At 37.9% G+C, this 25347-nt stretch overlaps 1 protein-coding gene across 1 annotated transcript in view; it reads right to left on the reverse strand.

The window, feature by feature from the left end:
* Positions 1-25347, reverse strand: part of LOC127523037 (spermatogenesis-associated protein 16-like) — a 71795-nt gene that overhangs the window by 40805 nt on the left and 5643 nt on the right. Inside the window, exon 3 of the mRNA XM_051913487.1 lies at positions 10899-10988. Within this exon, the coding sequence (XP_051769447.1) occupies positions 10899-10988 (90 nt within the window). The remainder of the gene's footprint in view (positions 1-10898; positions 10989-25347) is intronic.

Consider the following 25347-nt stretch of genomic DNA (forward strand, 5'->3'; position numbering starts at 1 on the left):
GTAAACATGACATTTACAGTTAAGGACACGGCAGGGCTGGTTAAGTGTTTCTCGCTCTGTTTCAACTTCTGCATCTGTTCAGGTGCCGCATTTGAAGCTTTGAATCGACAGTCACGCACTGTTGTGCGTCGACGGAAGAGCCAAATCCTGCAGTGTGATGGCGTTCGCTTTAAGAGGAATTCCTGGAGTGTGACGCTGCTTTCTCATTTTGAAATGGGACGATTTTTGGATGAGAGCCGAGACATGGTGTGTCACTCATCCCTTGTTTTCTTACTCAAGCATCAAATTAAATGCTAATTGTTTTTGTCTGTGTATGATGTGGCGCTGAGCGGCACGGTGAGCTTGACTAGGGACCCGGCACACAGAGAAACTGGATGCCTGTGTGTGTGTGTGTGTGTGTGTTTGTCATTATATTCCAGAGCACAAGCAGCACTTATCTTTCTCTCCCCCAGAACAGGCCTGGATCGCCCTTTAAATGCCATTTAAACCCCTGTCATGCCATCAACGCATGACACCATCCCTTCTTTTTAAAAGAAGCATGCTGGATTTGTAAATTAACCATCTAATCGTTTTTACTAACATCTTAGGCAACAAGATTAAGAACTGATGCCATTTATTAATAGGGTCTTTTAAACTCTGTAGCTTTAAAAAAATAAATAAAAAAAATAAGTTTGAGTTCTGCCTTGAACATTCTTAGAAGAAAGAATTCTATATAGAACCTTAAGGGTTCTGACATGCGTTTCATATATAGAACCTTTTTAGGCGTTCCCATCATGTATGTGTATATCAGGGGCGTTTCCTCCGAGAAGGCAAGGGAGGCAGTGCCTCCTCGAAAAAACTGGATGAGAAAATAATCAATATTACAAAAATAAAACAACGCAAATGTTACGAAATTTGATATTAAAAAGTGTAAAAGTCACTCGTTTTTCTAAAGAAACACTGTCAAACAGCGACACCTGCAGGTGAAGTTACAGCGGGGAGTCCGCATCTCTGTGCCTCCCTTCAGCTCATAGAAACAAAGCAGAGCCCCCTAAGCGTGCGGTGGGTTTAGTGGGGGGTAATTGAGAATGAATGGGGGAAAGTCACGTGAGAGGAGGCAATGCCTCAATTGCGCTATGATTGGATATGATCGGTTACGACTGGACATGATTGGTTTGTGCGATAAATCCCGCCTCGTTTTCCTGCGCGTTCTCGTCGAATCGGTCTGAATGAAGACAGTGATGGCGTTAATGGGAAGACTAATTAAAAAGTAAGTAAACACTTACATATTACCGCTTTGTGTCGTCAATTGAAATGGCCTGAAAAACTCGAAAAAAATCAGACTCGAAATGGCCTGATATATATTTATATTTATAAATATATAAATATATATATATATACATATAATTTTTTTTTCTTCTTTTGCCCTGGATTGTGTGTGTGTATATATACAGTATGTATATGATTTTATATATGATTTTTTTTTTACAGTGAAGTAGCTAACCAATTCCAGCATTTAAAAAAGCTCATACAGTATATATATATATATATATATATATATATTTTATATGTGTGTGTGTGCGTGTGCGTGTGTGTGTGTGTGTGTGTGTGTGTATGTAAAGTTTGGAGTCTGTTTTGTGTGTGTGTGTGTGTGTGTGTATGTAAAGTTTGGAGTCTGTTTTTTTATGTTTTCGAAAGAAGTCTCTTATGCTCACCAAGAATATATTTGTTTGCTCAAAATACAGTTAAACAACAATAACGTGAAATATTATTACAATTAAAATCTTTTCTACTGTAATATATTTTAACACTTTTTTCAAAATTATACTTTTTAGGATTCAAAAAACAAAAACAAACACACACACAAACAAAAAAATCTGTTGACTAAGTAACATTGCATCTACATGTCTCTCATTGGTGTATTATGGCGCTTTTCCACTGCATGGTAAGGTTCAGTATGGCTCAGTTTTTGGTGCTTTTCCACTCCGTGGTACAGCTCTGTATGGCATGGTATGGCTGGCTTAAATAGTACCACCTCGGTTGAGGTTCCAAACGTGCTGTACCGATACTAAATGTGACGTGTAAACACTGCAGATCACTGATTGGTCAGAGAGAGTCGTCACTACCAGCGTCATTGCATTTGAAACACGAGACACCAAACCCTCAAGATTTAAATAGTCAGTAACAGCCACCACAGTATCATTTGTTTGCGTGACTTTTTTTAAAAGACTTTCTTTCAAATGACCGTCGCACACAACTTGAAAAAAGAAATGGCTGTATCATGATCAGTAGATGAGGTGCAGACTCGTTGGTAGCCGAGGAGTGGTTCCACGGCGGTAGAGGCGGCACAACTATACGATCAGTCTATAACCCAATTTGAAGTGGTACTAAACTGCAGTGGAAAAGCAAACCGAAAGTAAAGTGGGCCGAGCTGTGCCTTGCCAAGCCGAGCCGAGTCGCACCACGCAGTGGAAAAGCGCCATTAGTAGACTGTTGCTTGCAAAGTTCCTTATAGTCAGTATAGAATGTCAGTTGGGGGGGCTATTTAAGGTATCTGTGTTACAGAGTAATTATACATTTACGTACTGAGTAATAATTAACTACATGTACTTACTACAGGGTTAGAATGCAGGATTGGTTTAGGGTTAGTTGCATGTAATTATGCATGATTTAAAGTTATTACTACAGTAACGACATGTAACGTAAGGACACTGTAAAATAAAGTGTTACCTAAAGTGTTAGTAAATATTACGCAGTCTACTATTACTCTACTAATACTTTAATTAAAGTAGGTTGACATGCAGGTGCAGTGTTAGTATAGTCAACAGAATGTCTAAAGAGGACCATCAAAATAAAGTGTTACCAAAAAAAAACAAGCTCATGTGTCTCACTAAAGGGAGAGGAAGCTACTTTTTTACAGTATCTCTTCTTTACCCACGGGTAAAACCCAAGTTTTAAAGTGAATCAGTGAAAAATAAAATTTACAATATTAATAGAAGAATAGGAGAGTAATAATAATAATGATAACAATAATGCTAAATGATATCCAGTATTATAACAGATTGTGTAGTTTTGTGTCAAAAGGGCATCTGAAGCAGTGAGATTTACAAGACAAAAAGTACTACAGTATATTAACACATATATCACAGGGACATGAAATTGTATTGCATGACCCATTCTGACTTCAGTTCTCAAGCGTTTGTAAACATCTATATAAAAATATACAGAAGCAGTGTACAACTGTAGTGTATTGCTTTCTCAAACTCTGCATGCAGCCCTACTTCCCAGCTGTCAATGTTTGGGCCTGTCACATAAATCACTTTTATGTCCACTAGCAGGCATCGATGACAAAGTTACATTCAGTGTGTAGGCCGGGAGTCGAGGTAATTTCAAAGTCCTTGTTATTTCACCGTCTATGGCCACACGGGGGTGTCAAACAATAAGATCTATGCCAAAGGGATACAAAAAAATGAAAGCAAAGAAACAGGGGTATAGAAGGATGGAAAGTAAGTGGAGAGATTTCCAAGCAGGGCACTTCATATCAAGATAATAACAAGTCTGGCAGTAGAGGCCCTTTGTGGCTGCCACAGAGAGAAACATGCCATTAGGGCTGATGTGTAAGGGCTACAAGTCCGACAGACTATTACATCCTTAAAAGTGAGAAGTGTTGGAGGGTAAAGACCCAGTTGTTGCCCTCAGTGGACGGGGCGCAGCCTGTCTGACCGGCTGCTGTGTGCCCTCGTGCCTAGGGTGATAGTTTTTGAGCGCCTGTGTGTTCTCACAGCTTCACGGGAACGCTGAGCTTTTAGAAGGCCACATTCCTGCTGAACAGCAGTGCTAAAATATGCAGGAGTATTATGCCTGTGAATAACAGCATGTCCCCTAATTCACACAGTAAGGCAAAAACTGAAGATTGGCATCAGGCAATCTGCATTGTTTTCCTATAGCGTCAGCACTTAGTGCATTCTTGGCTCTGCGGCGTGAGGTTTGGTTCACTGCTCCCTCATTCCTCTCATACCCCCTGACAACAAAGGTCCAAGCTTGACAAATCAGACTGTTTATGCATTTCACACATGGAGAAAAAAACAACCAAACAATCAAAAATTTGCATCAGGACACACTGTCCCAAAACCTAGCCTTGCCTACATACTGTAGGAAGAGCATGATCGCTTCTGCATTTAGCCTGATTGGCCACTGCAACTTCTGGTGCAGCACAGTGTATGGAAATTATGAGAAAATTAAAGGTAATTTCGGAGAGGCTAGCAATAGCAATCTAGCTTTGAAATCAGAAGATCCCACCCTCCCTTCAGAGCATCTCCAAAGCCACGCCTCTTCCAAAACACATGACCACGCACAGCCAGAGAAGAGTCTGCAAAGCGTCAACCGAGATGGCGTTAAATGAACTCATCTCTCAAAGCACATAATAATAATGAAAGTAAACAACTTAGAGTGCTGAACTGCACCACCTAACTGCTGCAGATTCATTTCGGCGTTGATAGTGTTGCCACAGTCATGCATAAATCCAAGTCTGAGGACGTGAACCACTCCGAGTAGAATGTCACAGGTTGCCATCTCTTAATTACGGTAGTTATGGCATGAATGCAGCATAAGCTTGTTGTTTTAGTTCTGGAGGAACTGTAAAAGGTGGCTGCTGCTCAGTGACTGTCTGTCTACGACTCTGCGTAGCCTCATGAAACGTGCTGATGACGTGTGTTGTCAGGGTGCACGGAGGTATGCAAATATATAGGTTTACAGGCAGGTAGGACATCCTATTCATGCATTTGGACCACATGCAATGATTGTACGAATGTTTTTTGGTCCTTAGACTTCCACAGAAGATATATGTACATTTTTTAATATTTCGACCACTTCTATTATTGATTGCTATCAGGATGTGAAAAGAGTTTCAACCAGTATAACAAAAACCACAAAACAAAAAGCACAAAAAAAGTGTCACACAACAGAACAAAGAAAAATTTATCCGATCCACATTTACACTAAAGGATGAACCTGTCATTCCAACCCAATCTCACGGCAGTTTGTAAGTATTTCACGAGGTGACCAATTCGTACATTTTTTGCTAAATTGTACATATTATATGAGTTGCCAAATTCGTATGAATTTGTACGAATGACCTACCCCTAACCCCGCCCCTAAACCTACCAGTCACTAGGGTTTAGACAAATCAGCCACCTCATAAAATACGTACAGATTGGTAGTGAGATAGAGTTGGTCATTCACATCATGAGATCACAGCAATAGCAAACCACAACAATCAAATCAATTCCAGATGGACAAAATCAAGTCCCGGCCTACATTTTTTCTTGTTCGAGAAGCCATTACACTCGGTTATATACATCACAATAGCGAAGAAAAGACTATCACAACTTCCTTTTCATGCCAACTTTAAATACCTTCTACATTTCTAAGCATTACTGCCAACATTTTAAAATGCATTGGCTATACTGTCTTGTAGACTCATTGAGAGGTGCTGACTGCTTCATAAATGTGCCATAACACTTGACAACCCCACACACTTTAACAATCCATGTGTGTGTAACGTTATTGTGATTAAAAACTTAAGTGTCTCACACAGCTCTAAGTATTGAGTAAAGGGCTGCCACAATTGACCTTGTTTGAGAGCGATAAGCACCATCGGAGCTTGCAGAGACGGAGATGTCATTGCTGTAAATGGGGCTGGCAAAGAACGTTAGCTCATTGAGCTTCTTTCTCTATGCACACCTCCCATTCAAGACTGATGGCTCTGTCAACGGCCTCACTGACGGCACGCATCTGGCCTCATAATAGCCAAAATGGACTAATTTGGCTGTCTAAAGACATACACCCGCAAATGCACTTTTCACTGAGAATGGGGCAACTTGGCTAACTAGAGAGCTGTCAGGGGTGGTTGAATAAACATTCTTATTCAGTCTTTTGAAGTGGCAACCTGTAATATTCAAATCACTAGATAGGGCGCTATTGACAGGAAACGCACTCAATGTCAAAACCATCACACAGTAGCTCTGCATCTGGGCATGACCTCAAGACCACTGCAGGAGCTTGGAATCCTCACAACTTTCTTTGCCGAACAATGGAATGATGCGGTGTATAGTCACTTCATTCACAAATTTAAAATGGATTCATGATGTTGAAAATTGATTGAGTGTCTATTTAGGATACATAGGGCCAGATTTACAAAACAGGGCAAATTAGCATAAAAGCGCAATTCCAAAAAAGCGCCGCTGGGAGTGAAAAGTTCTGCACGTGATCTACTGACCACGTGCAAATTAAAGAACGCAGACGCAGCCGGATCATTACCATAATGATCAACGCAATCTACTAAGAGCAGAGGAAATTAGCCTCCTGTTTCAGACAGGTTTTTTTAGGTGGTAAATAATGCGAATACCAGTTAATTGACTAGAGCAAACCTTAGTAAATCACCTTGCATGATTGATTTAGATACTCTCCTCCCATAAATTTTGCATCTGAAAGGGAAACTCCTACAAATGCATATGCAAAAACGTCCGCAAAATAACTGTCCATGCCTTTTCAGGGCTAATTTTTCACTGCGTGTCCGTAGTAAATTCTGTCAGTATAGTTTTTTAACGCCAAAAGAGGGTTTGCACTGGCATGTTAGCAATAAAATTAGCCTTAGCAAAGCTGAGTAGATTTTTTTTTTTTGGTTGACATTTGTTGGTTTAGAAAAATGACTGTTCCGAAAACATCAGATTTCTCCGGTGATGCTTGTATGTCCACAGTTTGACAATGTTTGGAGTCAAATAAACAAGTGAAGGTGAGAAGTGTGTTAATTTAGTGCCCTATAATTATCTAAACACCCTTAAACGTTCAGTCAAATCATGCACAAAAACTTTACTAAAAAACAAACCTGATTTCTGGAAATAAGCCACAAGATGCTAAATGCTGACAGCGCATTTAAGAGTGTTTACTGTTGTACTGGCTTTCGCTGTGAGCAATGGATACCACTTTCATCAAGCAAATTCTGCCAGGATTCATCAAGAGCAAAGGTTACACTGTTAATTTTATTTCTGCATTGAGAAAGCTTGTCTCCAGCACAAACGGAACGATATTGCCTTCTAGAATAATTTCCGTTTTCGAGTTCAATATCTTGATGTGTCACTCACTCTCTGACAGTTAAGATTGCGGTGGGAGGAATCTGTGCTACTAAACGTATGAATCTATATGCACATATTTCCTGGAGAAGATGTTTTTTAGTGTTTTCTGGTGGTGCGTGTTGTCATCTGACTTTGATACTTCTTACAGAAATGAAAATAACAACAACAACAACAACAAAAGGAAGCCACAGATTTTCTGTTCACAAAAGAAATGACGTCTCAATAAAGGAGTCATGGATGGATCTAAGTAACCATTACCCGAATGAGGAAGAAAATGGTACAATGATGAAAATGTGGAGAATAATTTGGTTTCTTTGTGCTGGAGAGCTATTGCCTCTGTGAAATTTACTGGCATGTGAACTTCAAAACACAGATGCATTTTCCTCTTAAAGACCTCAAATGGCTGAGCAGCATTTGCTGGAGGGAGGATGTGATTAGGTTAAAGAGTGGCGCCAGCTTCAATGGCATTGCTCGCTTCTTTGAAATGCACAACCATGCATTGTAGTCTGACAAACTGCACTCGGACTCTGCCTTAATATAGCATGAGGAGGTTAAGGAGTGGACCATACCGAGCAATGTCAACAGAGACTCATTTGATGGGAATGTAGAAAGATTTTAATTCTGTGCCAGTCGGCATGAACATCATGAGTCATCAAGTTTGTCCTTACAAAATAAATGTCCAACCATATATGCAACAATAATAATGATTTTATATTATTACTAAGCTATATATAAAACACATCAACACCACAAAGCCTAACAAACAATTCCAGAGAACACTGATGGATACATACAGTACGTTTTTGACAGAACAAAGTGATACTTGCAATCGTAATGCAACAAGGAATGTATTTGTAATACGCTATATCAAAAAAAGGCTATTGAGGTATTTTGCAGGCAATAAACGAGCCTGCACGGCAAAAGGAAATAAACAATAATGAATAAATAAATAAACACTTGTGCTTACCTTACAGACTTGCACTCCAGAGTGAATCATTCATTCAAAATCAATTCGTTGATGCAGAAACGCTGATTATTTCAGGAACAAAACATTTTGCTTAGATGTGCAAAGGTGCTTTGTTTGGAAATATTTTCATGAAAGGGGCAAGAAAAGAAAAAAGAAAAAAAAAAGACAATATGTGTCTAAAATGTAAGTTTGTAAGTTGACTCAAAGAGTCAAGATCCAAGAGCAATGAAATAACAGACTTTTGAGAAAGTAAACTATGTAAGAATTAAACCGTTAAATGAGAGAAACGCTCACTGTTGTCAATAAAAACATACACATTATACAGTATATGAGGAAATTAAATCAACTCAATGTTTCAAAATATGACATTAAAAAGTATATAAATCACAAATTTTTCCAAACGACACACAGCAACACCGGTGGTTAAAGGGTTAGTTCACCCAAAAAATTATGTAATTTAAAAGAGTTCATGTGAGTACAGTGGTTCAACCTTAATATTATAAAGTGACGAGAATACTTTTTGTGCACCAAAAAAAAAAAAAAAAAGATTTTTTAAATCGGCCATCATGAGATATTGTTGAAAAATCCTTATTTAATTTTTTTGGCAAACAAAAAATATTCTCGTCGCTTTATAATATTAAGGTAGAACCACTGAACTCACATGAACTGTTTTAAATATGTCTTTAGTAGCTTTCTGGATCTTGAGAGGTTCGGTGGCTTTGCTCTCAATAGAGGCCTCCCTAAGCCATCGGATTTCATCAAAAATATCTTAATTTGTGTTCCGAAGATGAACAAAGCTCTTATGGGTATAGAATGACATGAGGGTGAGTATTAAATGACATTATTTTCATTTTTAGGTGAACTAACCCTTTAAAGTTACAGCAGGAGGCAACATTTCTCATGCCTCCCCTGAGCCCATTGAGTTTTAACAGACCCACTAAAGTGTGCTATGGGTTTGGTGGGTGGTAATTGAGTTATGAGGTAATTAACGGGGAATAGTCACGTGAGAGCAATGCCTCCTTTGCACTGTGATTGTCTGTTCATGTGACAAATCCTACCTTTTGATTTTAGGCACAGTCTGAATTAACAAATAATGGTGTTAATGTGAAGACTAATTAAAAACTCACCCACTTAGACATCACCACTTTATGTCGTGTCAAAATAAACTGAAATGGTTAGAAAACACTTGTGTGGGTTTTTTTTTTGTGTGCAATCTGCTTGGTGAAATTACATGTCGGTGACCATCATGACACATGCAGTGTTTACTAAGCTTTCATGACTGATGATCCGAAAATAAATTTACCATTAAAAAGAATAGCTGAACATCAGTTCACAAACAAAAAACTGTAGACGTAATCTAAAATTTGTTACTGGGTTCCTATAGTTATTATTTTGGAATAAATGCAAAAAATGCTTAAAAGTAACGGAGTGTCTATTTACACTAAGCGCAAATAGTCTCCCTTGTTAGCAAACTCTATCAATGTCTGGTTGGACCACTCAATTCTTAAAAAAGACATGCAGAATTCAATGTCTTCAGTGGCACAGCAGTAGTGAGTAAGGCTTGCAGAACTGGCTTTTAACGCTGGTTTAATAAAACATTAAACCATACATAATAACACCCGTTTTCAACATTGATAATAAGAAATCAGCATATTAGAATGAATTCTGAAGGGTAAATGTGGCACTAATGGCTGCTAACATTCAGCTTTCCCATCACAGGAATAAATAACATTTAGAAAAAGAAAAAAAATGTGATCATATTTCACAATATTACTGTTTTTACTTCATTTGAGCAAATAAATGAAGTCTTTGTGAGCACTTCTTTCAAAAACATTAAAACATTTCAGCGACGCTAAACTTTTGAAGTATTCAAGTATTCTTGTGATCTATTTCTTTAAAATAGTTGCAACCTAAATGCAATGACATTTAAGTGTTCCATAGTTGTCCAAATACTCTTTGGGCCACTATAAGAACAATTTTTCTTTAGATAATGAGTCCCACAGTCCAGCACAATAGTAAGCAAAGCTGGCCAGATCTTATCCACACCTACTGCAATAAAAGAGCATAAAGAGCCTGAATCAAATAGTGCCAGTGTAACGTACCAACTTCATATAAATGCACTCTGCAATGTTCCCAGAAAACATCACTTCTCCCACTAGGACAGTAGCACTAAATTTGTAGGCAGGGTGGCGGAGTTGATCTATTTCTGCTTGCAGAAACTCAAATGCAAGAGGGGGTGGAAAGAAAGAACAAGTGTGTGAGAGAGAAAGAGACCAAAGTACCCGTTTCTTGCTCTAATCTATTTCAACTTGGTTAATGTGGCTTGATAATGATCAAACAGAATATGACTTCCTCGCAATAAATGGCCCCCGCAGCCACCAGTTGGCCATGGCATTTGGCGCAACCGACGCCTCTAAACGATTTATTCCACTGCTATCCAATAACTAATGGTAGCTGTCATCTGTAAAAGACCAATGATGGGAACATAGGCATTTGATAACCATATCATTAAAACACATATGGAACATCAATGCGTGGAGGCTACAGGGGAATATGTCAGTCGGCAGTGGCGGAAGTGGATGTAATCGTAGCTCTAATTGTCTTCTTCCACATGCAACTCACTGAACCACCAGTATTTATGTATCACCCAGAACATATTTTTCCAGTACAGGCCGACAGAACAGAGGGAGATGTAACAAACCACTGGGTAGACATGTTTGCAGGGTTTGTCTAAATGACTGGGAGCTTTTCTCCTACTGAATCTGTCTTCATTTTGAGGAAAGGACCCTTTCTGAGCCCTCCATTAATGCCAATTTTACCTTGCTGCCTCACAGGGGTTTCCCAGCAGTCGATACGCCATAGCCTGTCGGAGGTAGTTCTGAAAATGAATGGGATTTAGCTGGATACTCCTGAAAAACAAGAGGAGAGAGATGGGAAAAATGTAAAATCATGTTTCCAGGAACAATTTGCAACCAGACTACATCAAACAGATCAATCATAACCCATAATGGGATTTATGAAAAAATAAATAAATAAAATAAATTATAAATGTAAGACACTGATGTCCATTAGTAGAAAAAAAAAACCCTCAGAATGTTGTTCCTATTTTAAGTCATTTAAAATGCATGAGATGGATGGCATATTCTGAATGATGATGAAACAGAATTAAAAAATAAAGGAATACATTTCAACAACAAATAATTTATATAACATCAGTCAGAATGGACTTTTGAAGTTTAATTTGAATGAAAAACATAGTAAGTAAACATAGTAAGTAAGTTTATACTGAAACGCAACCCCGGTGTTTTCAAACTAAAACAGGGTCTGCAGCATTTTCGAAAGTCTCCGTTTTCGAGGGTAGAAAACGTGAGAGTAGTGTAAATGACAGGCGTAACCATAGCAAAAGTTATGAGTTTTAAAACGAAAATGCACTAGTGTCCATTTTAGAGGTCTGAAAAGCAGGCGTAGTGTAAACGACAGGCGTAACCATAGCAAAACTTAAGAAAACACACTAGTGTAAACAGGGCCTCAGTATAAACGGAGACTTTTGAAAACTATGGCGTGGATGCCCATGTTTGCTCTGCGTATCCTTGACGACCGTGTAAACAATAACATGGAGACTGAACTGCAATCTTTGCTGGATTTGTTGTCATTTTTAGCAGCCATTGTCCCCAGTGTGCATGAACGGTCATATGACATGCGTTTTCGGTCGCGTAGTGTAAATGTAGATCGTTTCTGAAACGCTGAGGAAACATCAGTGTACATGAGGATCGTTTTCATTTTTAAACGCCGTTTTAAAATGAAAATGCATTAGTGTAAATGGGGCCTCAGTGTGAACACACTACTCACACTATTTATACTTAGGCCCCATTTACACTAGTGCATTTTCGTTTTAAAACAGCATTTTAAAAAGAAAACATTCCTCGTCTACACTGGCGTTTTCACTGCGTTTCAGAAATGATCTCCGTCTACACTACACGACTGAAAATGCATGTCACGTGACCGTTCACGCACACTGGGCATTCGAGTACAAATGTAAACAGTTGCATGTAGGTAGCTGCGGTATTAAAAAATGTGGAGTTTAACTGCACAATAGCTGCTAAAAATGACAACAAAGCCAGCAAAGATTGCAGTTCAGTCTCCACGTTATTGTTTACACGGTCGTCAAGGATACGCAGAGTGAACGTGGGCAGCCACGCCATCGTTTTCAAAAGTCTCTGTTTTGGTCCGTTTACACTGAAACACAACCCCGGTGTTTTCAAACTAAAACGGGCTCTGGAGCGTTTTCAAAAGTAGAAAGTAGAGGGTAGAAAACGCAAGAGTAGTGTAAATGACAGGCGTAACCATAGCAAAAGTTATGAGTTTTAAAACGAAAATGCACTAGTGTTATAGAATAGTGCATAAGTACGCGAATTGGGATGCACCTGAATGGAAAAAAATGCAATGCACAATATGGCGGAATAAGTCCTGTCTTCTAAATAAAAGAGCCAATCGCTGATTGGTAGAGTCATTGCTTCACTGCAGCTGCTGGCCGAACCTGAAATGGGTCATACAATTGATATTACCTGAGAAGTTAAAATTAATCTAGAAATGTGCTAGAAAGTTGACTGTCTTTAACTTAATGCTGTTAAAATGAATGTACGAATCAAACTGCTTGCTGAAATATCAAAACAAAATTAAACTGTGGTTTATCTATTTGTCAGTCAGATGCACGCAAAAGTTTTGCTCTTTACTACAGCAACCATAGGGTCCCAAAGTGTTTTCTTTTTACAATTACCATTGGTTCAGTTCATTTTTAATGCTAAAATAAAGTGACGTGCATCACTGTCCTCACCAATGTCAAAATCAAACCAATGCCCTTGCAATCAATCAAGAATGGCACCGCAAACAACAACCAAAAACATAAGTGTTCTAAACGCTTCATATCCTGATCAGCCGTTCACCGTTAAGGAACAAACAAATGGTATTTCCTCACTATTCATTAAATTCTGAGACATCTCTGACAGGTGTGCCATGCAGCGAGAGACAGATAGACAGGAAGACAGGCGCAGAGACCTCAGTGAAGCAGCAATACCTCCTTAAAAGAAAAAAAAAAAAACAGCTGCCTGCCAGCGATCATAGCCAACTTTGAAGCTCCATTAATTGCCATTCCATCGTCACTTGTCGCAACATGCGGGGTGTTACTTCGCACACACGCTCTCTTTCACTCAGCCTTTTAATGCTTGGTGAAATTAACTGCATGTTCCTTGTGCTTTACATGTGCTGGTTACAGTCGAGGTCGCTGGTAATTGAAGAGCCGGCGCCGTATGTTTGACGAGGCAGATGAATTGCCACGGCGCTTCCTCCAGACAGAGACAGAGTGTGAAAAAAGCCAGGCCTTACTCATTCTCTGGCCAGCACTTTCTCTCTGTTATCTACTTCCTTAATAATTTACAGAGCTGAAACATCACAGTTATTAAACTAGAGCCCCATTAACGTGTAAAAACTGGATTTTCTTCTTCTTTGTGCTCCATAACCGTCCAAATGTCAGAATATGACACTTTAAAACAGCCAACCCAGTTAATGACTTGGTCCTTATTGCAACATATTCTGGTCAAGAAAGTCAATTTAGACAAGAAGGGGCCATCTTAAAAATATTTTTTTAACCATTTTAACAGATTAAAATACAAAAGCGAAAAAATCCTGCACACTATCAATACTTGCACATGTATCTTTAGCATAGCATTCACAACGTTTTAGTCCCATAACCGTCATCAGGCATATACAAATAAACAATTCAAACACAGTCTCATGTAAAATCAACACAACCAATCACAGCGATGATCCATCATTACCAATCACGATCAGTGATGTAATACATCATTGTATCCACATCATCGTATAAAATGGTTACATTGAAAATGTTCATATTACATAAACAAATAAAAAAAGAGACAAAAAAGGGAACATCAAAAATGGTCACTTTATAGCATCACATTGAACAATGCTTCATCGTTCATACCAATGGGTGATAAAGTCTGAAGAGTAACAGTTCAAAATAACTCAAATATAACTCAAATTATTCAAAATAATCTCTGTAAAAGCATTTCTATATCAACCACACTCAGTGGCACATTCACTTTTTCAATACCACAAAAGCATAAGGAGGAAACATCATGATTCAAAGAAAGAAAATGGGGCGCAACAGGATAATTAACATCTTTTCTTCTAATAGCATTCTTATGTTCACTAACACAGCCAAGACTGCAAGAACAACGAATCAGACATGAGTGGAAGCACAAGTAATGACAGAATTAATTCTATATTTTTTACCATTTCTTGGATGACAAAAAAAGGATGTTTTGAATGTATTATTGCATTCTGTAATCTTCTGTAATCTCTGAGATGGACTAGGGTTATCACTCTAAAAACAGGCATGTACGAAATAATTTCTTACATTTCTAGCTGTTACATTCACTCCTTCCCGGACTCCAGTTCCCAGAATCCTCCTGTTCCGCACTCCTGTTTGCACTTCCCTCATCAGTCTTCCCGACATCTCCCCGGATTCCCAGCACTTGTTGTCCTCGTCAGCACTCCCTTTAAGTTGGACTCACTCCCTGCACTCCTGGTCCGTTATCTTGTTTGATATGTGTGTTCATGCTGTTTCTTAGTTCCTGGACTGTTCAATAAAGCCCATATAATTGTGGATTTCCGTATTCACCTCATCTATACGGCACAGCACGTAACACTAGCCCAGTTGTACACAATCAGCAGAGGGTGTTGAAAAAGAGTGCTTAACTCAGGATCAGAAGACAACAGGTGTCAGTGCTTTTTAAAAATTGATCTTTTTAAATAAGACTTGGATGAAGAAGTTGTAATAAAAGTAATGTTTTTTCTTTTTTTGGCATCTTTTTCAACAACTTAGAACATGTTGTTTTTTTTTAAAAGATGTATTAAATGCTTCATCGACCCATTCAGAAATGTAACCCCTATCTAAAAATGTCTTTTTCATGATTTTCGATTTCTCAATAAAGCCTAAATCAGAATGACTCTTAGGCAACCCCTTTTTTAATACAGTTGAATGAAAGCTAGTAGCTAGTATCCTAACAGATTAAAATATGAAGAAATACATAAATAAATTAAAAATTAATAATAAAAAATAAAACATAGCATTCTATAGACAGGCAATCAGATTAGAGCTGGCACTTTAAGGTTATGTCTACATTAATCCGGATATATTTGAAACCTCGTTTTCATTTCTCCATACATTCTTGGTGCACAATAACTTTATCAAGCATTTTCTAAAGGTTGCTGGTCCACACTGAAATGTTGGAAAACGTTAAAATCAGCTTACTACAGCTTACTTTTGGCCGTTCATTTACATGACAATGCCATTTTGAGGGCCTGAAAATGCAAACTTTTAAAAAAGGGATTCAAAGTGCAAGTTTTTGAAAATGATACTGTTATTATCTCTGAATTTGTGCGTAGTGTTTTTTTGTTGTTGTTGTTTTTTTTGTCACATCACCAACTACTGGGCTGGCATGCATAATACAGCGTTTAAGACAGTTCTGCGGATCCGTGTGAACGGGGATCAGTTTGACAACGTTGTCGCCTGTATGTGGAAAAAAGCAAAGGAAAAACTTTTCCATTTTTAGTACATCGTTGTTGCATAAGCGTACCCTTTAGCAACACTGTGAGGGTGAATAGTAGAGGTACATGACGATATAACCAGATAGCCTACAATGTGTGTCACATGACTAATCATGCCTCATCATTTTCGCATACATATGTTTTTACAGTCCACACTATAATGCAATTCAAACACAATTTCAAATGTATCCACTTGGGCGAGCGTCTTCAAAATACAGGACAAAATCTCAAAATTAATGTAGAAATAGTCTATGTCAGATGGTCAGTGAACAGATTGAGGACTGTGGGTGAGATATTTTCTGTTTGGGGATAAAAGGTTCATAATCATACACTTAAACCTATAAATAATAAAAGACATTGAGCAGAATCATATCAGCAATGTTTTGCTGTTGCCAGCGTTATGCTTGACAGTGGAAAAATAATGCAGTGCATTGTTTGTTTTCGAGACCTCCTCACTGGCTGATCTTCTAACCTCAACCTGTGAGACAAGGCCGGGAGACAATGACAGAAAGATATTTTAATAATGAATTTTGAGAGTAGAAAACATAACTATGAGTTACAGAGGGCAGAGAGGTCAGACTATAAAAAATGTTGTTCTGATGCACTGAAATGTGGACTGTGTTGCGGAGTGGTTGTTCTTGGCTTTAAAATAAAAATGTGCCTGATGAAAGAGTTTAAAGATCTTTGTTCAATTTTCATGTCTCATATTTGTCTTTTATTTTGAAGTCTTGTTTTTTTTCTGGATGGTTTTTCTCTGCTCCTCATGATTTTATTCACCTGTGGCTTGTTACCTAATTAGCTGATAAATATCATTGTGTTTGTCTACAGCTGGTGAGTTTTGGGTTAAAGCTTTATTTGTTCCGGGTGCTACAGATTTTTGACCTTGAGAATTGTCTGAAATTTAAAACCCAAATTATCTATTATAAAAACCCAAACCCAAGTTTTTCTCTTATAACATTTATTGCCCAAGAATATTCATCAAGATATCATCATGTGAATAGATTAACCTGATAACCAGATGGCCATAACAAGATTAAATAGAGAATGATGCACAATATATCGGAGCCATATTGGTTATTTTACTGGTCGATTTTTTTTTTAATCATAAGTTGATATTGTATATTTAATTGTACATGCTAATTTCCTATGTTTTAAAATTAAGATTACCTTTGCACTTAAAGTTAATCTTTAAAAACGACTAATAATTTAACACTGTTAAATGTGTAATCTTTGGCATATCTAAAATGTTTATATTTTACAATATAATGTTGTGATGCTTAAGTTCATTTGTAGCATTTAACATGAATGATTTTAGTTTGTAGTATGTTACTTTTAATTTATTAAGACAAAATTATATACAATTTTAATGTTGGCCATGACATGTAAAAATTTAATTTTTACTGCAACCACTCGAAAAAAAAATTAACCTTTCACAATCAATGTGCAATTTGACTTTGCCCTTCACATTAGCTTTTCTAGAATTTCCTCCATTTATGTTGACATAAAATGGGCATGTTTGGGCATTTGAACAAATATCTAGTTCAGTCATGAAACTTTAGATGGCACAGTCTGATAGATCATTTAAGCCAAGTTTACACAACAAGATTTTAAGCCCGATTTGCAAGTTAACGAGCTCGCCGACAGGTCGGGCTGTGATCGGGGGAAAATCAGTGGGTGCTCGGCGCTCGCCAATCTTTATGTGTGAACTACTCGACGCAACAAAGAAGCTCGCTGACACGTCACCGACACCTCACTTACGCATCGCCGACACCTCACTGACACCAGACAAATATCTAGCATGCTAAATATCTGGAGCTGTTGGTCGACTCGATATCCTGTGGTGTCACGTGTCACGACGCAACAGCCAATGTAATATACACTGATGTCTATGGAAGCAGCAATAACAATCCATTCAAGTAGCCTATAATTTGCCGACGTTTATTCGTATCAGATACACATTGTGTAAGTAACTATAATGCTCACTCTATTCTTCTCCAAGTTCACCGGCCACATGTATTTCGGTACAAATGGATGAATTCATGTGCTGTAGCCTATAAATCCGACTGACTTTACTCTCTGAACTAAAGCACAAGCAAGGCTGCGGCCATCTCGCGTTATAGATTAAGATCAAGATCATGATGTAGACGTTTAAAGTCCTGTAGTGTAAACTTGGCATTACATGCAATCTGCAAGCAATCACACATTACCAAATGGCACGAGCCATTGGACTTTGCTGATTCTGCAACCAAATGAGATTGATTGATCAACATCTAAATTTTCTGGTTCATTGTTTGTTGTAGGCTAGTCTTACAGTTAAAGTTCAGAGTTCCTCTGAAATCCTCCAACTCTCCCAGGTCCACCTGTCTACATCTGCTACAGGATTCATGCAGCATATCTGACATCAGAGGTTCTCAGCTCTTGACCTCGAGGTCCACTTTTCTGCAGAGTTTGGCTCCAACCAGCCTATAACTTTCTAGCAATCCTGGAGACCTTGACTAACTTGTTCAGGTGTGTTTGTTTAGGGTTGGAGCTAAACTCTGCAAGAAAGTTGGGCTGTGTCCGAAAGCTTGAAAATTCTGCCTTCAGAGAATGCATTCTAAGGAAGGAAGGCATCAAGGCACGTCTGAATTCAATGTTAGCTTCACTTCCTGTCTCCTGAGAAACATTAATCTGATCGATTTTTGAAGACAGCATAGATGTATCCTTGCTGCCTTTATCTCACAACCCTTTCCAATCCATTCTGTGACAGATGAGCTAAAAAATAAAGATGGCATCTGAAAGTTGCGGTTAGTGGTCAGTTTGTGTGTAAATGTACATTTTTGACCAACGTTTTCCACTTCTGATGTCATTCCTAGTGAGAAATATTTGCTTAGTTATCACCAAAACTCACTCTATTTTGCTGTAGATCATAAAACCGTTTCGTGAGGTACCTTTGTATGCAAACGTTGCCTACAAAGTCATTGCCTGATAAGTTTTTGGACGCAGCCTGGATCTCGAGGGCCAGAGTTGAGAACCCCTGTCTTACATGCTTACAGCGGTGTGTCTGTATCTATTGGCAGTAGCAAGTCCATACTTTTTCTAAAGCAGCAGCATAGCAGATCTGGACCAAATACATTAACATTTCATTAACATGCCAAAACTACTCGGAGAGTTGTCATATTGAATTACATTTGTGCATAACATTGACCTTTATTAACCTTCTGCTAAAACTTCACAAGTATGACATGAAAAAAGTTAAAAGGTTAGTTTACCGTTATATGGAATAAGGTCTAACCCAAAAAATAATGTGACACATCTTCGGTACAATGAGAAAAATGTATAGAATATAGTTTTGCATCATTAATAATTAACATTGCAGTACTGACAGTTAAAAAGACTTGTGGATTCGAAACGTGTAATCTGTCATGAGAAATCAGTTTTGATGTTGCTCTGTCTGCCTTTAGCTTAGTCTCCTTTTAGAGGTTGCTCAAGAAGCCTGACAATAATTATTTGTAGATCACAAACTTAGTTTTGCATGGTGACAGACTGAAAAGGAACATTGTTCGAAAATTGCACCTCCAACCTGAGAACATGACAGAAAGAGGCATGTAGCCCTAAGACTTTAAACGCTTTAGAAGCATTGTCATCACACGGAACACAAAAGACGCTACCTTTGTATTTTTATCTGAATTGTGTTGTTGCATTCCTGCTTGTCGTGCACGGAGCTAATATATACAAAATCTGTTCGACAGGAATCAACAAAGCTGTCTTTGATGGGATTCCACCCACATCCTCATGGCAACTCAAAGCGAGTTCCTACGAGGAGAATGGAGAGATAACAATTGACATCGAAGGTATTCTCTCCATATTTTCTTCACTGAATGAGGCAGTTAAATGCACAAGCCAAGGAGTAATCCATAAAGGAACACAATATATATATATATATATATATATATATGACCTAGGACCACAAAACATGTCATAAGTCACACAGGTATATTTGTAGCAATAGTCAACAATACATTGTATGGGTCAAAATTATCGATTTTTCTTTTATGCCAGAAATCATTAGGATGTTAAGTAAAGATCATGTTCCATGAAGATATTTTGTAAATTTCCTACTGTAAATATATCAAAAATGTATTTTTGTGAGTGGATATGCATTGCTAAGGACTTTTCTCAATATTAAAGGCGATTTTCTCAATATTTTGCACCCTCAGATTCCAGATAGTCAAATAGTTGTATCTCGGCCAAATATTGTCCTATTCTAACAAACCATATATCAATGGAAAGCTTATTTATATAATGTAGAAATCTCAATTTCAAAATATTGACCCTTATGACTGATTTTGTGGTCCAGGGTCACACACACACACACACACACACACACAAACACACACACACACACACACACACACACACACACATATATATATATATATATATATATATATATACACACACCGAACAGTATAATTGGGGTATTTTTAAAATGGGGTAATTTTAAAAGGTCTGTCTAGAAAACAAACATGACTTCACAGCTTTAACTTTTTTATTGGATATTTTTTTTTTACATTTGAAAAAGAAAATCATGATGACAAATATTTTAAAATAGGAAAACTGAGGAAGAACACATACCCCATTTCTATGCTAATATAAAGTGAAATATAAGAGATATAGAACAGAAAAATGAGCTTTTCCTTGCCCTTACATATTTTGAACATGGGCCTAAATGGAACTTGAACTTGATTTGGTGATGTTCAGGATGGAGAATGCTGACTTGGCGCTGTACTGTAGAACCTAACATGGTCAGGATGTGTTCATGAATGCATGTTCAAGTGTGCGCCACATCATTTTTCATGAGCACTATGGCCTCTCAATAAATAAGACACATTGAAGCAAAGAGAAATTAATGTAATAGTTGCAGGAATGAGAATAAAGAACTATCCATTTGTCTTTAACGGTTCTGATTTCACCATCAACTTTGTTTTTTAAATAATCTGCCGTGTCATTGGTCACATAGACTGACATAGCTGTATCCATCTCTATTCTAGATTTAAAGCATAAACAGATAAGTTGCAATCAAATATGTGCACATAAACTGTGTTTAATAAACTATGGTAGCTGAAATATGGACATGTGTAATCATAATCTCTCCACAAACCAGTTATATGTAGATATCATCATCACAGGCCCTTAAGAATAGTGGATGGCTGACAAGCGCTGCATGCCCAAATCACAGATGTGCTGTTGTATTAAAAACAATGGATTTTATGCAAGCTGCAGCTGTATACGTGATTTCTATTTCTTCATATTATGTCCTGTATTCAACACACCTGTCTGCAACCATTCAGGTGTACAAGATGTGTTTATTTATTGTTCTAAAACATCTGGGTTGACAGTGAAGGAGTGTTTGTGTGTGTACAGTAACAGCAATCTTGCAGTCTTGACTTTGGACGGGCAGCTGAATGCTGTGCCGAGTCCTTATCTGAAGGACTATATCTTAGATATTCTGTACATCAAAACATAACTTCAAAATATTAACTTATATGAGCAAACAAAAAACGTTTACTTATACAGTCACATGTTTTTCTTGGTGTCATCTTGTTCTCATGCTTTTTAAGTGTTTCAGTATAGCTATTACTCCAGTGACAGGATCCTTCAGAAATCATTCTGATATGCTGATTTGGTGTTGAAGTAACATTTCTTATCATCAACGTTGAAAACAGTTGTGCTGCTTAATATTTTGTGTAAATATTTATGCATTTGTTTTTAAGGATTTTTGGACAAGTAAAACTTTTAAAAAACAGCCTTTATTTGAAATAGAAACCTTAATTTTACTAAGTATATCTTGGCTTCTGACACACACACACACACACGTTTGTTTTTGTGAATTGTAGGGACATTCCATAGGCGTAATGGTTTTATACTGTACAAACCGTATTTTCTATCGCCCTACACTACCCCTACTCCGTTGCCAGCAATATGATTAACACTTTCAAATGCCCAGAAAGCTACTAAAGACATATTTAAAACAGTTCATGTGACTAACTTAAGATGGATAATGGAAGATGGATAATGACACCATTTTCTTTAATAGCTGCTGTGCAGCCAAAATTATATACCGGTTACCACTGTAAAGCTGCTTTGACACAATCTGCATTGTAAAAAGCACTATATAAATAAAGGTGACTTGACTTGACTACAGTGGTTCAATCTTAACGTTATGAAGCGACGAAAATACTTTTTGTGTGCTGACAATATCTAGTGATCAAAACAATGCTTCATGAAGCTTTGAAGCTTTACGAATCTTTTGTTTCGAATCAGAAGTTCGGAGCATGTATCAAACTGCCAAAGTCACGTGATTTCAGTAAACGAGGCTTTGTTACATCATAAGTGTTTCAAAACTTCAATGGTTCACCACTGGGGGGCGTGACTTTGGCAGTTTGATATGCGCTCCGAACCACTGATTCGAAATAAAAGATTTGTAAAGCTTTGAAGCTTCATGAAACAGTGTATTGAAATTTTTACAGTTTTTAAAAAACATCATTTTAGTATGATTTATAAGCCATTTTCCTCATGGTGACAAAAAAGTTCAATTTTGTCCCTAAAAGTAAGGAATAAGGTTGAGGCAGGCCAAATCATGTTCTCATGTTTATTTTATATCCTGTTGTTTCCTCTAAAATTGCATTTTCCTGAACAACTTAAACCGCTCTCCAACTGGCTTTTAGACAGTGTGCTTTTGATATGCTGTGGACCGAGAACCTGATTTCAACCAGAGAATTGTTGCATTACATATGGCTCATAATGTTGCCACGACAACCCATCTGCTTCTATTAAACGCATATTTCCTATCATATTTCCTACCTCAACTTGTTATATATAATAATATATCTACAGTACATATGTATTCATGTGTTTTACATGTGATTTTGCCTCTACCTTCCCTGCTTATGATTTCATTTCTAGTCTGTTTTGAGTGTCAGGTTTATTTTTAATGTTCCCAGTGCTCTCTCACTGAAAAGCATTTCTATATATATAATAAATAGCACACTGCTAGCAACAACACTGACAGATGGGACACGGGCTGACAAGATTTGCAGACATTACATGTTGTAGCATGTGTTTCTATTTCTAAGGCATGGCCTCCATGTTAACCAGGCATGTGTTACCAAATTCCAACCTCTTGACAAAACCTGATGATAATAAAGTTTGGTTAAAGAGTTAGTTCACCCAAAAATGAAAATTCTGTCATTAATCACTCACCCTCATGTCATTCCACACCCGTAAGACCTTCGTTCATCTTCGGAACACAAATTCAGATATTTTTGATAAAATCTGTTGGCTCAGTGAGGCCTCCATTGCCAGCAAGATAATTAACACTTTCAGATGCCCAGAAAGCTACTAAAGATTTATTTAAAACAGTTCATGTGACTACAGTGGTTCAACCTTAATGCTATGAAGTGACGAGAATACTTTTTGTGCACCAAAAAGTGCACCAAAAAAACAAAATAACGACTTTATTCAACAATATCTAGTGATGGGCGATTTCAAAACAATGCTTCATGAAGCTTCGAAGCTTTACGAATCTTTTGTTTCGAATCAGTGGTTCAGAGCATGTATCAAACTGCCAAAGTCACGTGATTTCAGTAAACAAGGCTTTGTTACATCATAAGTGTTTCGAAATTTCAGTGGTTCACCACTGGGGGGCGTGACTTTGGCAGTTTGATACGTGCTCCAAACCACTGATTCGAAACAAAAGATTCGTAAAGCTTCGAAGCTTCATGAAGCAGTGTTTTGAAATCGCCCATCACTAGATACTGTTGAATAAAGTCGTTATTTTGTTTTTTTGGTGCACAAAAAGTATTCTCGTCACTTCATAACATTAAGGTTGAACCACTGTAGTCACATGAACTGTTTTAAATATGTCTTTAGTAGCTTTCTGGGCATTGAAAGTGTTAATTGTCTTGCTGGCGATAAATATTCAGACAAATGATTGAAAGAATGCTTAAAGTCAGTGTGAACTTCTTTTTACAACCTTTTTTTCTTCCGTAACCACACACACACACACACACACACACGCATATATATATATATATATATATATATATCGAAATTAATCAGGATATTCAAAAATAATGTTGAGCAGGAATTTATTATAATTGGAGATTGATTTAGTGATTAAAAGTGGGTGTTACCTGCCTACTTGACGTCAATGAGAAATCAGTTATTACATTTTGATCAATTGATTTTTGATTTCACATTAATAGTTTTAATTCAGAATAAATAAATATCCAGTATTACATCAGCTTACGCTGTCTGTTCTCTTCGCCCTCTAGTCTACAGAGGGAGCTGCAAAGGCTTGCATTTCATTTCTTAAGCTGTTCAGAACTTTTCAAGGGTACAATGCAGTCAGGATGAGTTATTGCTCAGAGAAACCACAAACCCTCTCTCTCTTTTTCTCTCGCTAATGGAGGAGCAAAGGAGAACAGCACAGGGACATGTCTAACTGGATACAGCAGACTCAGTTAACTGGAGGTCAGGAGGCTTTACTCTCACTGTCCACTTAAAAAATGACTCTTGTCACACTACACTCAAACACACCAATCAACATCCATCTACTTTGAGTGAGTGTTGCAGATCATTTGTAGACATTGCAGATTGAACCTAGATGAAACTGTCATGGTCACTATTTGAGTTTACAGACCCACCTTAAGATGTCTTTTTTCAGCAGTACATGAATTCAGTCTTTTATGAACTACAGTATTATAGTTAAGTATGCACATATTTTCAGCACCATTTAAGTTTTCAGCCGATATTGGCACTTCTTTATCTGTACTGCCCATTATTGGCTCCACTGGCCAACATTCTGTATTTCCTCTGCCTATTTTAAGATTTAGATCATCTGGCACTAATTTAAGGGCATTGAGGTAACTTGTGGAGCAGTTCCCTTTCACAGGAACTTGACGCTGTGTCAGTTGCTGAAGCTATGGGGATGCCTTCAGCATGCACTGGTGTCTAAATCACATGTACACTCACGTCAATGCAATTGGCTACAGCAGTCAGATGATGTCACTGGTGCACTGGCATGACTATAAAAGGGTACCTGCATAAAATGTCGTCAGCTGCTTTGTCTTCAGGAAGTGCTATAAGTGTTGAGGCGGACATTGTTAGTAAGCCTGTCTCCTCCAATATCCCCTCGTATGTGGAGCTGGTCGAGCTTGTGATACGTGCCACAGCTAGATACAGTCTAGACTGATCAGCAGAGAATAAACAGAAAGTCATTCAAAGCAGACTAAATGAGCATTTCCTGGCTGGTCACCTCACCAATCTTCATGGTGAGGCATCAAGATGTGAGGGAAACCATATTTGGCTTGCATGGTGACCTCAACTGCTTCAAATTATTCAAATGTGGAAGGACTGCGTGAGCATGATTATGAGAAGATGTCCTAGGTTGAAGAGGCGCTCGCGAGCTATCTCTCCCCTGGTGTGGTGTCTTCCCTGAAGGCTCCAGTCCTGCCCTCTAAGCTATGCCAGATGTCATCTAGGCCGGTGGGCAAGGCCTATGTGGCGGCTGGTCACTTCCTCTGGAGGCTGTCCTTCTCCTTGATCCAGGTCCTTCAGGAGGTCAGCCTGGTAAGCCTGGAGCACAGCCATAGT

This window comes from Ctenopharyngodon idella, chromosome 11 (assembly GCF_019924925.1).
Source record: "Ctenopharyngodon idella isolate HZGC_01 chromosome 11, HZGC01, whole genome shotgun sequence".
Classification (NCBI taxonomy): Eukaryota; Metazoa; Chordata; class Actinopteri; order Cypriniformes; family Xenocyprididae; genus Ctenopharyngodon; species Ctenopharyngodon idella.